The sequence below is a fragment of the Rhipicephalus sanguineus genome, chromosome 1 (genome assembly GCF_013339695.2).
Source record: "Rhipicephalus sanguineus isolate Rsan-2018 chromosome 1, BIME_Rsan_1.4, whole genome shotgun sequence".
Taxonomy (NCBI): domain Eukaryota; kingdom Metazoa; phylum Arthropoda; class Arachnida; order Ixodida; family Ixodidae; genus Rhipicephalus; species Rhipicephalus sanguineus.
In genome coordinates this window covers 205,384,217-205,400,264 of record NC_051176.1, presented here as the reverse complement: position 1 = coordinate 205,400,264, position 16,048 = coordinate 205,384,217, and the positions used below count along the sequence as shown (strand labels likewise).

The 16,048-nt window shown below is 47.9% G+C and overlaps 1 protein-coding gene across 4 annotated transcripts in view; it reads left to right on the top strand.

The window, feature by feature from the left end:
* The window catches only part of LOC119406055 (E3 ubiquitin-protein ligase MARCHF8), a 193,130-nt gene that overhangs the window by 126,809 nt on the left and 50,273 nt on the right, over positions 1 to 16,048 (top strand). For 2 of the 4 annotated variants that reach the window (XM_037672912.2, XM_037672904.2), the window contains exons 2-3: positions 3,168 to 3,227; positions 3,516 to 3,680. In XM_037672912.2, coding sequence (XP_037528840.1) covers positions 3,579 to 3,680 — 102 coding nt within the window. In that variant the 5' untranslated portion in view covers positions 3,168 to 3,227; positions 3,516 to 3,578. The remainder of the gene's footprint in view (positions 1 to 3,167; positions 3,228 to 3,515; positions 3,681 to 16,048) is intronic. The other 2 variants (XM_037672942.2, XM_037672936.2) reach the window with 1 other exon arrangement.

Sequence of the window (16,048 nt, the reverse complement as noted above, 5' to 3'; positions counted from 1 at the left end):
AATGATAGCTCCCCATTTTTCTTTTTTACCTTTTACGGGCCAACCGTTTTTACGGGTTGCTTGCGCGTTCATAAATTCAAGCGCACATTTGCTGTTCTTCTTCAATGTATAACGTTTTCTGCTTCGAAAATAGCATGAAGAATCGATGTCGATGAACAAGACTGACGTTAGACGGTTATAGTGGGCGCTTATGGGACTTTTGGAGGAAGATTAATTATGGACTGAAAAAGTCTCAAGCCATTACGTGTTTCTGAGGAGTACGTGAATGATCTTCCTTCCGAGAGCACTCCATTAACGCACATATGCACAACCGGAATTTTCTTAAACGGAACCCAGTTTACCCTGACCGTTAGAAAGCGTTAAACATGACGCACGTGTAACCTGTCGTGTGCAGTCTGCTACAGTATGGAGGTTACTGCACGAACATCAACGCGTCCATCGGTCGGGTAAATGCGCCGTTGCGGGATAATTTCTTTCTATCTTTTTTTTATTAGTGCCAGAGTGTCCTACGTCAGTAAACCAAGTGAAATGGTTGAATCTTTTTCCTATATAGAAGGCCCGTGCAGAGGATTATGCGCCCTGCGAGTTCAGTATTGATCAGGATTGAATTTGGATTTATCTATCGCCTGCACGCAAAACCTACATTGCTTGTACAGGGAAACCTTAGTGAAAAAGTGCGCTTGAGAAAAACTACGAATCCGGGGGCCCAATTCACAAAGCCTTTTGTTGTCGTCGTTGTTGTTGTTATTCTTAGGGGTTGTTTATCATTGGGCGGACGCCTTTGCTAACCGCGCGTCCGGCATCACGATTGGATGGCATCTTCTCTTACGAACAGTCTTAGCGTTCGTTCGAACGTTCTTGCAAACACGGGTAGAGTGTCCTGCTTCCACGTTGCGCGTATGGCAGCCACGGTGGAGGGTGCTATGCGAGTTAATGTGAAGATCGAGATACTCCCTCCCACTCTCGTCCGCAGCCATCTGCAACTAGCGAGGAGTGTTAAAAGGACGAATAATTTCTGCCTCCACAACGCAATAAAGTTTGACATGGCGCAGCTTTGCCACGGGTGAGTCGCCGCTCACACAACAGCTTTCGTATCTTGACTCGACTTTCTGAAGTCACCATGCTAGTCACTGCAGAGTCTAAACCGTCTGAGTAATTGGACGCGTCATGCTTCTGGGTAAGTCCACAACAGGTGGTTCCGATCAATATCTTCTGCGAGAGTCTTCCACACATGCAGGTGACAGCAGCGGGGAAGGCTACCCCAGCTTATATTCTCCTCAGGGAAACTTCCTGCATCTATGTGAGCTTCTTGGGAAGGAAACGGCCACATGGGAGGGATTAGAGCACGTGTGTCGCGACAGAGCTTTTTTTTCATCTTATTTTTATGGGGGAGGGTGTCGCGCTAGCAAAAGTGAAAAATAAGTCGGGCATTGGCTAAATATGTGATGGTGTATGAGTAAAACAGAACATTACTGGACTTTTTGCACGCCACAGGGCTGCATTCCTGATCTTAATTGTTTTTTTTTATTTATTCTTTACTACGCCGTAACGCAGATCTCCCGGAAATAAAACTTAAAAAAAAAACCTTCATATTGCACCAGATTACACACGGTGGATATGCACAATGTATAACCCGCATATTCTGGCTTCTAAGTCTGTATAGATACAAAGCTGTTCGTAGCATAGAGAGCTTCTCACGAACAAAAGCGTAGGCAAATAATGATAGCAGTGGCGGATAAGAACGACATATTCACAGAGCGACAAACTTTGTGAATATACCCCTCGAAACTTGACTTGCAGTGAAGTATATGGGTTCCTTTGTCTAGGGTAGAATGTCTGTGATGTTCAGCTTATCGCAAAAGCAAAGTAAATGCCGGCGGGCCATTGTTAACCATTTTCTTTTTCGGTATACCGAAAAAAAAAAGCAGTAGTAGTTACTAACTTTGAGGTAGCAAACGCTTGTGAAAACGTTCACCACCTATGTAGCAAGTGCAGCCAGTAACTGCCAAGATAGTAGCTTTACTACCATGACAGTCAGTACATTGTTCGTCGAATCTATTACAAAAGCATAAGCTCAAATAAGAAAGGTGAAACGGTACGGCATTGTCTTGTTACGTTAATTCATAATCGATAATTACTTCATGTGATTACCCCGGCAATGAAATCTTCAGGTAAAGATATATACATCGCCAGGGGATAAGCCAGGCTAACATCTCCGGGAATACCATTAAAAGTTGCTATCTATCTATATAATGTATACATAGGGGAATGGACGAACCATAAACGAGGACCCGCCCACGCACACACAGAATATGACGACTTTTACGCGACATGTATTTTAACAACTACTTCAAGGCTATTTTTGGCCGTACTTTGGCGTAGCGTACGTTGTACCGGTGAGTAGCCATGAATTTAGACATATAATCGACGTTTTCGACGCAGATTGTTATACCTTAGCGCTTGCATATACGCGTGCCGTGGTGTAGCACAAAACTTTTACTCCGACATATTGAAGAAAGTTACAGTTTGCCTAAACTTTCCATAACACTGTCACAATTGCAGCATAGCATACTACGGCCAGTAGAGGTAGTAACGTTTACTAACCCGGACATGATGTGTAGTAATGAGAACGTTTACTACCTCCAATATTTTTACAATAGTAAAACGTTAGCGACACGTAGTAAAGTTGAGATGGGAGTTGCAAGGCCCGTGTACTTAGATTTAGGTGAACGTTAAAGAACCCCAGGTGGTCCAAAGTTCTGGAGCCATCCACTGCTCCGTGCCTCATAATAATCATATCATGGTTTTGGCATGTAAAACCCCAGGAATTATTATTAATGCTGAAGCTACAAATTTTTTCTTGCCTTTAGGGTGCACACATGGGAACCATCGTTAAAGGCGCAACACCACACAACACAAGAGAAGACCAGACGAGCACAGGCGCAAAGCATTGCGCCTGTGCTCGTCTGGTCTTGTGTTGTGTGGTGTTGCGCCTTTAACGATGGTTCCCATGTCTGAACACCAACTAGCCCAACAGTCAACTCTCTTTAGGGTGCACACTTCGCGTCATCCTCGAAGCTCACATGTGGTTGTAACATTGCTTCGTTTAAGCGCATTCGCTAAGTGCGTTTGTTCTTGATACCAGTGTTAATTTCTTCATATTGCAGGTTCGAGGGCTGTGAGGACGGCCCTTGCGACGCTGTTGCCGAGAAGACCAGGTTGATCGGGTAAGTGCTCAGTCACTTGTTAAAACATTTTCTCTTTCTGCATTCCAAATTGGTCATGGATAAACTTGCGAGTAAAGGGTTGCCAAGAGCTATGCGCACAAAGAGGCGCGTCATATTACTTTGCCTATTTCTGAAGGTGTTGACATCTTTAGGCGACGCCAGTTACTTATGTCGTTCAGTGTATGACCACTAGCCTTAAAAAAAAAAAAACAGACGCGACAGACGACGCAATTGCACGCCATGCTTGCCAGTGCATATGACAAATGTAACCGGTGTCGTTTATTACAGATTTCATCGAAATTTATCTGCTGATGGCTTTGTACTGTTGAACTCGAGGTTGCGAGCGCTCCTATGGAGGCGGAATACAAAAACGGTCGTGCACGGATATTTGGGTGCACGTTACAGAGCTCCATGTGGTCAAAACTAATCCGGAGCCCTCCAGTGAGCACAGCTGTAAGTGTGGCATTTTAAACCCCGTTATTATTATTACAGCATTTCTAAAGTTTATTTCATAAAAAAAAATTGCGATGTGCCCTTGTTATCCTGAATCTCTTGCTGTTACCCCTACATGCTGCGCAGATGCTCAGTGATTCGGTAATTATAATGAAATGAGCGTCCGTAAGTTAGAGTGCTCTGGTGGGCATTGCGCTGATGGAAGTCGAATGACTGACGTTCAAAACGTGAAATAGGCTGTCGATATGTTTGTGCGAGCAGCACAAATTGTGAAAGTTTTGCGTGACTAATAAGTATGATCACAGAGTCATGGTGTGATTTACGAGGCGACAGAGCAGTTCATGCGGCCTTTTGAGACTGACGCAGCTTGACGACGTGGCTTCGTCTGCTGTTAGGTAACTTATTTGTGCGCGTTTCCGTGACTACAGGCGAGCGGAAAGTTCGTACTCGTTATCTCACTTTTTAGTTAACCGTTTCTCAGCCGATTGGACGGTATCCAATAGCAGTGGGGGACACGCGGTAATGCTCTCGCCGCTTTTAGCACTGAACAAAGGGCCCTAATTGCTTTCCTTTTCATTGAGACCAGATCACGCGCTTTCTTTGTCCTCTCTCTCACTCTCTCTCTCTCTCTATAATATGTCGCGATGCAACGCGAGGAAAAGACAAGAAGACCTTTCGGCAGCGAAACAGCGTGTTGAAAATCAGCTGAACAGGCGGAACGTCTTCTTCGTCTTTAACTAATCACAGTCCCACTAGGTGGTGTCCGTTAAAGCCCCCCATCGTCGTCGTCGTCCACATGTAGTATACACGCGTCATTTGCCTCTCCTTAAAGGAGCATCGCCCCGATGCTAAATCAGAAATGCAGTTTTTTTTTTTTTTTTAAACAAAGGTCTCGCACAGTCACTCGCTGACATATGGCTTCATGCGCATAACATGCACAAGTTCAGGACGGTGCTGAGTACGCCTCGTACAATGGGGACTGTCGGGGACGACTTCGTAGGTGACATCACTCAGGCGTCGCAATACTCGGTATGGTCCGAAGTATCGCCTTAACAGCTTTTCAGATAGTCCTCGTTTCCGTATGGGCGTCCAAACCCATACTCTGTCGTCGGCTTGGTAAACAACTGTTCTGTGGTGAGCATTGTAGCGGCCTGCGTCGTAGCCTTGTTGCTGGCGGATCCGCAAGCGGGCAAGTTGCCTAGCTTCTTTCGCGCGTTGCGTAAACACATCGGCGTCGGTGTCAGTGTCGTCACATTCGTGCGGTAGCATCGCGTCAAGCATAGTCCGCACCTCCCGTCCGTGAACGAGGCTGAACGGAGTCATGCGAGTCGTTTCTTGCTTGGCCGTGTTGTACGCAAACGTGATATAAGGCAAGATTTCGTCCCAATTTTTATGTTCAACGTCAACGTACATTGAAAGCATGTCTTCAATCGTTTTTTGTTTAGGCGCTCTGTTAACCCGTTCGTTTGCGGGTGGTAGGCGGTGGTTTTACGATGAGTTATTCCACTCAGCATCACGACGTGATCCAAAAGAGCTGCCGTAAATGCGGTTCCTCTGTCTGTGATCACGACAGTTGGTGCACCATGCCTCAGTACAACGTTCTCGACGAAAAATCGTGCAACCTCCGCTGCTGTGTTTCTCTGAATAGCCTTTGTTTCAGCATAACGGGTGAGGTAGTCGGTCGCGACGATAACCCAGCGGTTTCCTGCACTTGAAGTTGGAAGTGGACCCAAAATATCCATTCCAGTTTGGTCAAACGGTGTTCGTGGGACCTGAACGGGTTGCGGGAGGCCAGCTGGCTTAGTCGGGGGTGACTTGCGTCGCTGGCAGTCGAGGCAAGTACGAACGTTGTGCTTCACGGATGTGGTGAGTCGTGGCCAGTAGTACCTTTGCTGTACTTTGGCCAATGTTCGCGTGTAGCTTAAGTGGCAGAAGTCACCTCGTTGTGGCATGCTTGAAGTACTTCGGTGCGAAGTGATGCCGGGATGACGAGCAAATAGGTGGATCCGGTCGACGAGAAGTTTCTTTTGTAGAGTACTCTGTCTCGAAAACAAAACGATGACAATATCCTTGCGAAAACCCTAGCTGCTTTCTGAGATCTTCCGTCTAAGTAATTAATTAGACCCAGCAACTCAGGGTCGTCACGTTGCTGCTGCGCAATGGCGGACGTGTCGAGAACACCAAGGAATGCTCTTTCCTCCTCATCGGGTAGAACAGCCGACTCAATCGGTGACCGGGACAGACAGTCAGCGTCCATATGTCGCTTCCCCGACTTGTGCACGACCGTCATATCGAACTCCTGGAGCCGCAGACTCCAACGTGCTAATCGCCCGGTAGGATCTTTAAGGTTTGTCAACCAGCACAAAGAATGATGGTCGCTAATAACTTTGAAGGGGCGGCCATACAAATACGGGCGAAATTTCGTAACCGCCCATATCACGGCGAGGCATTCCTTCTCAGTCGTGGAGTAATTAGCCTCTGTGCGTGTTAGCGTTCTGCTTGCATAGGCGATTACTCTTTGAGCGTCCTCCTGCCGTTGCACAAGGACAGCTCCCAGTCCTACATTGCTGGCATCAGTGTGAAGCATCGTAGGGGCTCCCTCGTCAAAGTGTGCAAGCACCGGAGGCGTTTGTAGACGCTGGCGCAGATCATTAAAAGCAGCTTCCTGCTCCTCTTTCCATTCAAAGGCAACGTCTTCTCTTGTGAGACGAGTTAATGGTGACGCAATGCGTGCGAAGTCCGCGATGAACCGCCGATAATAGGCACAGAGGCCCAGAAAGCGCCTGACAGCCTTCTTATCGGACGGCACAGGGAACTGTGCTACGGCTGTAATTTTTTCAGGATCTGGACGAACGCCTTCGTGACTGACGACATGGCCAAGGAATTGCAGTTCTTCAAAGCAAAAGTGGCACTTCTCTGGTTTCAATGTTAGACCCGCGGACCGTATGGCTCGTAAAACCACTGCAAGCCTTTCAAGGTGCTCGTCAAATGTTGCGGAAAACACTATGACATCGTCAAGATAGACTAAGCAGGTTTTCCATTTCAACCCAGAAAGCACGGTATCCATGAGCCTTTGAAAGGTAGCAGGCGCCGAGCACAAACCGAAGGGCAAGACTTTAAACTCATATAAGCCATCTGGCGTCACGAAAGCGGTCTTCTCGCGGTGTCTCGGGTCTACCTCGATTTGCCAATATCCGCTCCTCAGGTCCATTGAAGAAAAGTAACGAGCATGTCGAAGTCTGTCGAGAGAGTCATCTATACGGGGAAGCGGATACACATCTTTCTTGGTCATCTGATTTAGCTTCCTGTAGTCCACGCAAAAGCGGAGGCTGCCGTCCTTTTTCTTGACTAGGACCACAGGCGATGCCCGGGGCTCTTTGATGGCTGAATGACGTCATCTTCAAGCATTTTGTCTACTTGTTGTTGTATCGCTTCGCGTTCTTTTGGAGCCACGCGATAAGGGTTCTGGTGAATAGGCCTCGCAGTGTCTTCGGTGATTATCCGATGCTTGGTAAGAGGCGTGCGACCAACTCTTGATGTGGACGAAAAGCAGTCTTGGAATTCCGCTAGTAGCTCAAGGAGTCTCCGTCGCTCGTCATTTGACAAAGTAGTGCTAACGTCAAGAGCCGGTGCTGGATCAAGTTTTGGCGCTTCGTCGAGTACCGACAAACAGCCTTGGGCATCCACGACATCGTCAAAGTAGGCGACGGCCGTGCCTTTTGGGAGGTGTCGGCGCTCAGCACTGAAATTGGTCAGCAGCAAGTCCGTGCGGCCAGCAGTGACACTGACTATACCTCGTGCGACGGAAACGCCGTGGGTAAAGAGGAGCGAGCTTATTTGGTCTGCAACTCCTTCGCCGTCAAACGGGGCTTCACCTGCCACGGAAACAAGCGTGCATGACCTAGGAGGGAGGGCCACATCGTCATCAGTAAGACGCAGAGGGTTATGTCTCGCCTCTGGACAATCAGCTAGGCCAGGACTGTTGCAGAACGTAATCGAACTGGCCGGGATGTTGATGACGGCACCATATTCTCGTAAAAAATCCATGCCAATGATTAGGTCTCTGCAGCATGCCGCGAGAACGACGAACGACGCGACGAAAGGAGAACCTCCTATGTCAATTCTCGCTGTGCATCTTCCGGTAGGCATTAGTAACTGGCCGCCTGCCCTTCTGATATGAGGGCCTGTCCACGGCGTTTTCACTTTCTTGAGGCGGACGGCGAGGTCGTGGCTTATAACAGAGAAGTCGGCACCAGTGTCAACTAACGCTGTCACTTTCTGTCCGTCAAGGAGAACAGTAAGGTCGGTGGTCGCAATTTCGTCGATCTCACGTCTTGTCGGCTTTACGGCATCGTGCACTGGGAAGAATGGGGGCTTTTTATTGTCGCCGTGACGGCCTGCAACCTTACCCCCGGAGGTCGCCGCGCTCAGTTTCCCCGGCGCGGGCTGGGTGACCTCCTTCCATTAAGGTCCGCTAAGATGCGTCGGTGCGAAGAAGGCGAATGCGCGGGAGAGGAAGAGCGTGATCGACGTCCCAAACCCGCCTGGTGAGTAGGCATTGCTTCCGCGTCAGTGGTACGGCAGTCGTCAAACTGAGAACGAGGGGGCCCTTGAAAAGAAGCGTCGTCGAGGCGTGGTATGTATTCGTCGGTGGCGCATCGGCCGTCAAACCATGGTCGAAGAGGTCGAAACGAATCACCACGATGCCAGCAATGGCGGGAAATATGGCCTGCACCTCCGCAGTTAAAACAAAGTGGTCGCCGGTCTACTGTGCGCCATGCGTCTGTTTTTCGAACCTGTGGACGTCTGAACATCTCATCTTGCGGCGCTGCCCATGGCGCGGTTGTGGACGGCTGGCGGTACGGCAAGACTGGTGGTCGCCTCAACGTCTCCTCTTGCGGTGGCGACCAAGGTGCTACTGGCGGCTGGTGGTACGTCGGCGGCGATGGCTTAGCGAGTGGCGGACGTCGAACAGCGGCGGCGTAGCTCATGGGACGCTGCTCGGCATCCGGGTCAGCTGTCGAGAATGCTTGCCGGATTTCGTCGCGCATGACTTCGACGACGGATGCCATGGGTGTTTCAACGACCGGTGTCCGCAATTTCTGAAGTTCCTCGCGGACAATCTCCCTAATCAGGTCCCGCAAGGCGCTCTGATTCTCAAACGTCATGCTGGCGGCACTGATTGGGGTGCTGCTGGACATTCGATCATACTGCCTGCATCGTTGATGAAGTGCCCGCTCGATAGCCGTAGCTTCCTTGATGAAGTCAGCCACGGTACTTGGAGGGTTGCGCAGGAGCCTGGCGAAAAGCTGCTCCTTTACACCTCGCATGAGGTAGCTCAATTTCTTCTCATCCGTCATGTTCGGGTTAGCTCTGCGAAAGAGACGAGTCATATCCTCGGCGAACATCGCGACGGTCTCATTGGGTTTTTGAACCCGTAGCTCCAATAGCTGCTGAGCACGGTCCCGTCGGTCGACGTTGGCGAAGGTATCAACAAACTGCTGTCGGAAGTCGCTCCATGTAGACAGACTGGCTTCTCTATTCTCATACCAAGTACGAGCACTGTCGTCAAGGTAAAAATAGGCGCGGGAGAGCTTTTGCTGATCAGACCACTGATTGATCTTAGCAACACGTTCATAGTGTTCAAGCCAGTCATCAACGTCTTCATGGGCACCGCCACTAAAGCGATCAGGCACCAATGGTGGAAAGAGCGTCACCTGGGATGGGTTCGTAAGAGAGCTGCCTTGGGGCACCTGTTGCGGGCTGGCGTTGGCCATTGGTAGAGGTATGCGGCGCCTGAGAGAAGGTCCCGGCGAGGGGGTGAGCTCCGGAGAGAGGCCTCGCAACCTCCGACTGAAGCGATGCACGGGAGTTGTAATAGGTGACAATGCGTCCGGGCTGGTTGAACGGCTCCCAGTAGGGGTGTGCAGCATCAGGCAAGGTTGCGGTCCAGCACCTCCACCAGTGTCGCGATGCAACGCGAGGAAAAGACAAGAAGACCTTTCGGCAGCGAAACAGCGTGTTGAAAATCAGCTGAACAGGCGGAACGTCTTCTTCGTCTTTAACTAATCACAGTCCCACTAGATGGTGTCCGTTAAAGCCCCCCATCGTCGTCGTCGTCCACATGTAGTATACACGCGTCAATATTATAGACTGTGTGCTACAGTTATCATAACCACTAAACATGAATCATTGCGCAGAATGCATCGATATATAATCAAACCACCAGTATCATTTTCATCTTTTAAATGCGAAGCATTTTTTAAATGCGAATTTCTGCGACTTTGAGCGTATCTATCTATCTATCTATCTATCTATCTATCTATCTATCTATCTATCTATCTATCTATCTATCTATCTATCTATCTATCTATCTATCTATCTATCTATCAGGGGCGTAGCCAAGGGGGGGGTTGGGGGGGTTCAAACCCCCCCCCGAAATTTTTCAGTTTTGCTTGCGTATGTAGGCACGCGCACATACAAACGCACGCACGAACGTACCTAAAGTATGGTTGAACCCCCCCCCCCCCAAAAAAAAAAAATTTCTGGCTACGCCCCTGCTATCTATCCGCCTACGACTTTGTGCTCTCCTGGTCGCTTGGTTAATCGAATGTACACCAAAATTGGTATGGCGTAACATGACTGTATGACGACCATAAATGACAAGTCATAACATGGAAATCGTGACACGCATGTCATGTACAGCATGATTTACATGCCACGCTCATGGTACGCTGGTGCCCGTTTCGCTAGCTTGATATACACCAAAATTGGGATCTTGCGACGTGACTGTGTGACTAACATAAATAACACGAGTTAACATGAAAATCATGAAACGCATGTCATGTACAGCATGACTTACGTGCCACGCTCATGGTGCACTGGTGGCCGTTTCGCTAGATTTATATACACCAAAATTGGTATCTTGCGAAGTGACTGTGTAATGAACATAAATAACACGAGTTAACATGAAAATCATGACACGCATGTCATGTGCAGCATGACTTACGTGCCACGCTCATTGGGCGCTGGCGGCCGTTTCGCTAGCTTGATCTACCCCGGAATTGGTATTGCGCGACGTGACTGTGTGACGAACATAAAAACACGAATTAACATGAAAATCATGACACGCATGTCATGTACAGCATGACTTGCGTGCCACGCTCATGGTGCCCTGGTGGCCGTTTCGCTAGCTTTATATACACAAAAATTGGTATCTTGCGACGTGACTGTGTGACTAACATAACACGAGTTAACATGAAAATCATGAAACGCATGTCATGTACAGCATGACTTACGTGCCACGCTCATGGGGCGCTGGCGGCCGTTTCGCTAGCTTGATCTATCCCGAAATTGGTATTGTGCTACGTGACTGTGAGGAACATAAAAATACGAGCTAACATGAAAATCATGACAGGCATGTCATGTACAACATGACTTGCGTGCCACGCTCATGGTGCACTGGTGGCCGTTTCGCTATCTTTATCAACACAAAAATTGGTATCTTTTTTCTTCTGTTACGCATCCTATACTTCGTACTTTTGGCGCAAGTTAGCTTCACAAACATTACGATCAGTGCAAAAGTGGCTAAGCATGTTACACTTCTCGACATCTATCTGCTGTCGCAAAATATTGCATAGCGCTACCTTGCGCTGGGTAAGGGCAGCAAATGGAGTCAAGAGATGACCACGATAAGAGAACGATGGCAACTGTCCAGTAAGCGTTCGCACGAACACAGAACCATACTGCGCTCTTACATCCGCGTCCGGCTGCGATGCCGGTTGCATAGCGCAGTCTGAACAACACGTCGGCAAGCTCTTCGTGAAAATGTGTCTCAACGTCGGAGCGGTGCTTTAAAGTCTCTGAATTGTCAGTAAGCTGTGTGTGTGGTGCAAAAAGAATCCTGTTTAGGCCGCGTCCAAACCTTTGCTGCTTTCGTCGCCAGTAGGTATCACTATGTTCGCAATACTACGTCGTTGCTGAGTACGTAATTGTAATGTGCTCGCAGCAACTCTGTCCGTGTACGTCGAAGAAATAATTTTTTTCATTTAAATGACGAGCCAGCCGTGAGCGCACCAACGGCTGACTGTGAAGTGGGAGTGAGTCCTTGGCCGGCAAAAAGAGATAAAAGAAAAAGAGCACAGTGTACGTAGTGGTCGTGTGGGTGCGCACACGGTTTCTGCGCCGTTCGAATTTGTGCGCGCTCAGAGGAGCCTAACGCAAACAGAAGCCCGACCGGGATTTGCTTCCGCTATAGCCGTGTGCAAACAGCTCGCGAACGCTGCGGATGATCGTGGCAATAATACCGCGTGAAAGAGAGTGGTGTGACGATTGGACCCCCTCTCCCAGCCTCAATAAGTGCGGGCAAACAGAAATCCTAGAGGACGCACGGGATGTAAACATCCCTTATTGTGTTGTTCTTTGAGAACAGGAATGGAAGATGCAAAGTGTACACATCTCTTCGTAAATGCAAGGAATTTCTGCATGATCTTCGAATGAAGGCGAAGAATACCACACGGTGCATCGGTCGCGCACGCACAGCTTCGATCGTGATGAAAGTTCGCGGCAGGAAAAGTTTGAAATTACGCTTAGAAACGTAAAAACAACTACTAGAGAACTGGTGCTGCAATTCGTATTCTCCGTACTTCATGATATATGTCCTCTACATTCTCTGTGTGGCTTGTTTTTCATCTCGAGAGTCGAGCTTAAAACATCCTGCATGCGAGCCCGCAGGAGCGCACGTGGCTTGTCCCCCAACTCGGTCATAACATTCTTGCAAGCGTGCAACTTAGCTTGCAGCCTCCAGTCGCTCCTTTTTCGAGCGACGTTGAGGAAACGCAAGGCTTCTGCCATCCGTTTACACAGGTTGAACTCAGCCTCTCTTCAAGAGCGCAAAAGGGAATGCAATTTTGTTATGTAGCTTCAAACAACTAACAAGGTATGGACCTACGTTATATTTCCGCATAAGTAGTGGTGCCCATTCGGCAAAAGTGTACGAGATACGCAAGAAATTTGAGATTCCCAGGTTCGTTTCTATGATTCCGATCTGCGAGATCTTTTTAGCGGAGTCTGGCTGAATGTATTTAATGATTGCTCGAACTTCAGCAAAGGTACCATGTAAATCGAAGCCGTTTTACACAGAATTTTTGAATGCTCTGTCTAGAGCAGACGTGATGCAGCGTGTATGTTCTTAGTCACCTTGTGAGGACCGTGGCTGTTGCGGACATACCCAAGGCATGCGGCAACATCAAGCGCCAGAGGATTCTAAGCAACATTCAGACTTGCACTGACACCTGAAGTGATCAAATTGGCGTGCTCATTACTGATTTCAAGACATAGGAAGGTATAAGAAGTAGGATAGTGAAGTGATTGCTTTATTTAGCTGCTTCGCCGACTTATCGCTTAATTTAGCTGCTTCGCTGGGTCATCGGCCGATCTTGCACTACAAAGACCAAGGGGAGAGTCCACTTAAGCCACTGGGCACGTCCCCGCACGGGATGTCTCCGTGGTATTCGTATGAGCCCCTTCTTGGCCAATCCCCCAGAACAAATGCGCAAAAGTGGCTCAAAGGTTACGTAGCCTCAAATATATTAATGCGATTATCATTATTAAGATGCTTCACGCACTTTCATACGTCTGTCTGTATATCTAACATGCTTCCCGGCAAGTTCGTTCAGTGGATAATTCATGGTCTAATGGGTAGGGTAATATATTGTTGTACTGAAGGAACCAGGGCCTATACGACTTGTACTAATATTGTTCGTAAGAGAAAACTTCAGCCAATCCTAGCGAAGCCAGCTGGCCAATGGCGATGAACGCTTACGAACGAAAAGCTCTGTGAAGTCGACACCTGTTTCAAAACCAACAAACGGACCAACTTTTTGGCTCCGTATGTCACGTGACGCTGGGCAAGTGCCGCCTTCAGTGAAAAAAAATTGGCTTTTTTTTTTTTCAAGGCCGGCGAGGAGTTGAACCCGCATGGCTATGTTTGCACAATCTTGTCTCAAGATATTTATATAGGATGTTTGAGCGAACTAGCACCAAGTATTTAACAAACACAAAAAGAAACATAGGTGCTACGCATCTCGAATTGGCGCAGTATTGTTCCGAGCCATATAAAGCATGTCATGATATTTTTTGCAATCCACCAAGCTCGGTAATTAACAAATATTGTTTTATGAACTTTAAAATATTAACTCTAGCAAAAAATCAACGCAAAAGTTGTAGCTCTTGTTCAGAAACATCGGATTTTTTATTATGTGCAAGGATAACTCACCTGCTTAGTTTTTTTTTTTCCAGCCTTTCTTTAAAGCGCGCGATTTTAAAACATACCACGTGACTGCCGCCTAAAGCGCGGCGTTTTTAGTGCCCTTAAATGTAACTTCAACGAATTATCAGTGGCTGCTCACCGCACAGAGCTCGATTAAACAGGCTATCGGTGACTGCGATGGACACTAAGTAATGGTAGGGGCGTACCATCCTCAAAATAATTTTTTAAAAAATCTTCGACGAAAAAGCGGCCGCCATGTGACAGTGAATCTTTAATCTCCGTCCTTCATCACGCTGTCACCCTCGCCACCTCGATCGTGTTTCTTCATTGGTGCGAAAAGAAAAGAAAAAATGCCTACGCTGCATCAAATGCTGCGTATACGGTCTCGTATGGTATTTGCCCGTGGCTGCCGCTTTTTCTTGAAGAAGTTTGTTTCTTAAAACGCTACGGCCCTTTCGTCGCTTAACGTCCATGCCACAGTCACCGATAGCATGCTCAAGCGACCTCTGTGCGCGGAGCACCCTTTGATAATTCGTTCAACTTACATTTGAGGGCACTAAATGTGCGGCGCGTTAGGCGGCAGTCACGAGATAGTTTTTAAAGTTCAAGCGTTTAAAGAAAGGCTGAAAAAAATTAAGCAGGGGAGTTATCTTTGCACATATTGAAAAATCCAATGTTTCTCAACAAGAGCTGGAACATTTTTATAAGATTTTTCGCTAGAGTTACCATTTAAAATGTTCATTAAGCAATCTTTGTTCATTACCGAGCTTGGCGAATAGGAAAAAACATCTTGACACGCTCTATATGGCTCAGAACAATACTGCGCCAATTCGAGACGCGCAGCACTTATGTTTTTTTTACACCATAGATAGATAGATAGATAGATAGATAGATAGATAGATAGATAGATAGATAGATAGATAGATAGATAGATAGATAGATAGATAGATAGATAGATAGATAGATAGATAGATAGATAGATAGATAGATAGATAGATAGATAGATAGATAGATAGATAGATAGATGGCGCGATGCGATATGATGTGTGATTCATCGTGAAAGTGGTTCTGCCGGAATTTCTATAGCTGGATTTAATTAGACACAGTCTTTAAGGGGTCATGAACCACCCCTCGGGCTTGGTGAGAAAACACAGCCTGAAAACGCATTTGACTGAAAACGCAGTTCAGTCAAATCTTGCAATCGTGTGTGGCCAGGAGCTTTTATAAGCGGAGCGCGAAGTAGCGACACTCTCAAGCGCGCTCTCTTCATACAGGGGCCTGTCCTTACTCTCTTCGGTGGGCTGCTGCATGTCGTCTTGCAGAAGATTGCTGCCATTGGCCGATAGCTGACATAAACCAAGAGCGCCGTTTGGATCAGTTGTGCGTCTTGTCACGGGGTGCCGCCACATGCCATCGCCGCGCTTCATAGGCTACTCCTGACGTTACACAGTGAGCCACACTCGCTCACAGGAATCGTAGCAGGAAAGAGCGATCGCGTTTCATCACATGCTCTCAAGGTCAAGAAGCGCGATGACGTAAATTCTTTCCCCCGCACCATCCCTCCCTGCGCAGCTTCCAGCGCGATCGTCGGGACGAGAGTAGAAATCGCTTAAAGCGTACGACATGCAAATCCCTGTAACTCCACTCGTTCTTGACAGATTCGATAAATTTTTGCGGCTTCGATTCGTGAGGAATTAAACTCCGATACTGAGGCCATTCGATCATCAATTGGAAACATGGTTCAGGATCCCTTTAAACTACACTTGTTTTAATTAAAGTGATCGCTTTCTTTACCTGCATCGACCACACTGGGTGGACGTCGGCCGATATCGTACACTCAAAACCGGAATGGGTGTAAGGACAGAGACAGGAAGCACAGGTTGTGGAGGAGTAGGTGACGCGGGTGACGTCACCCGCTTGGCGTCACACACTCGTGAAGGAGAGTGAGAAGGGCGTGAACCAGCTGCGGGCCGCGACAAACGCTTCTGCGTCGAACGTCATTGCTTTATGGATAACCGTTGTTGTAAAGTTGGAACCGGATGCCGCGTTTAGAACTAGATACACTGTGCAGTGGTATCGCTTAGCATTGTAGTTGGAC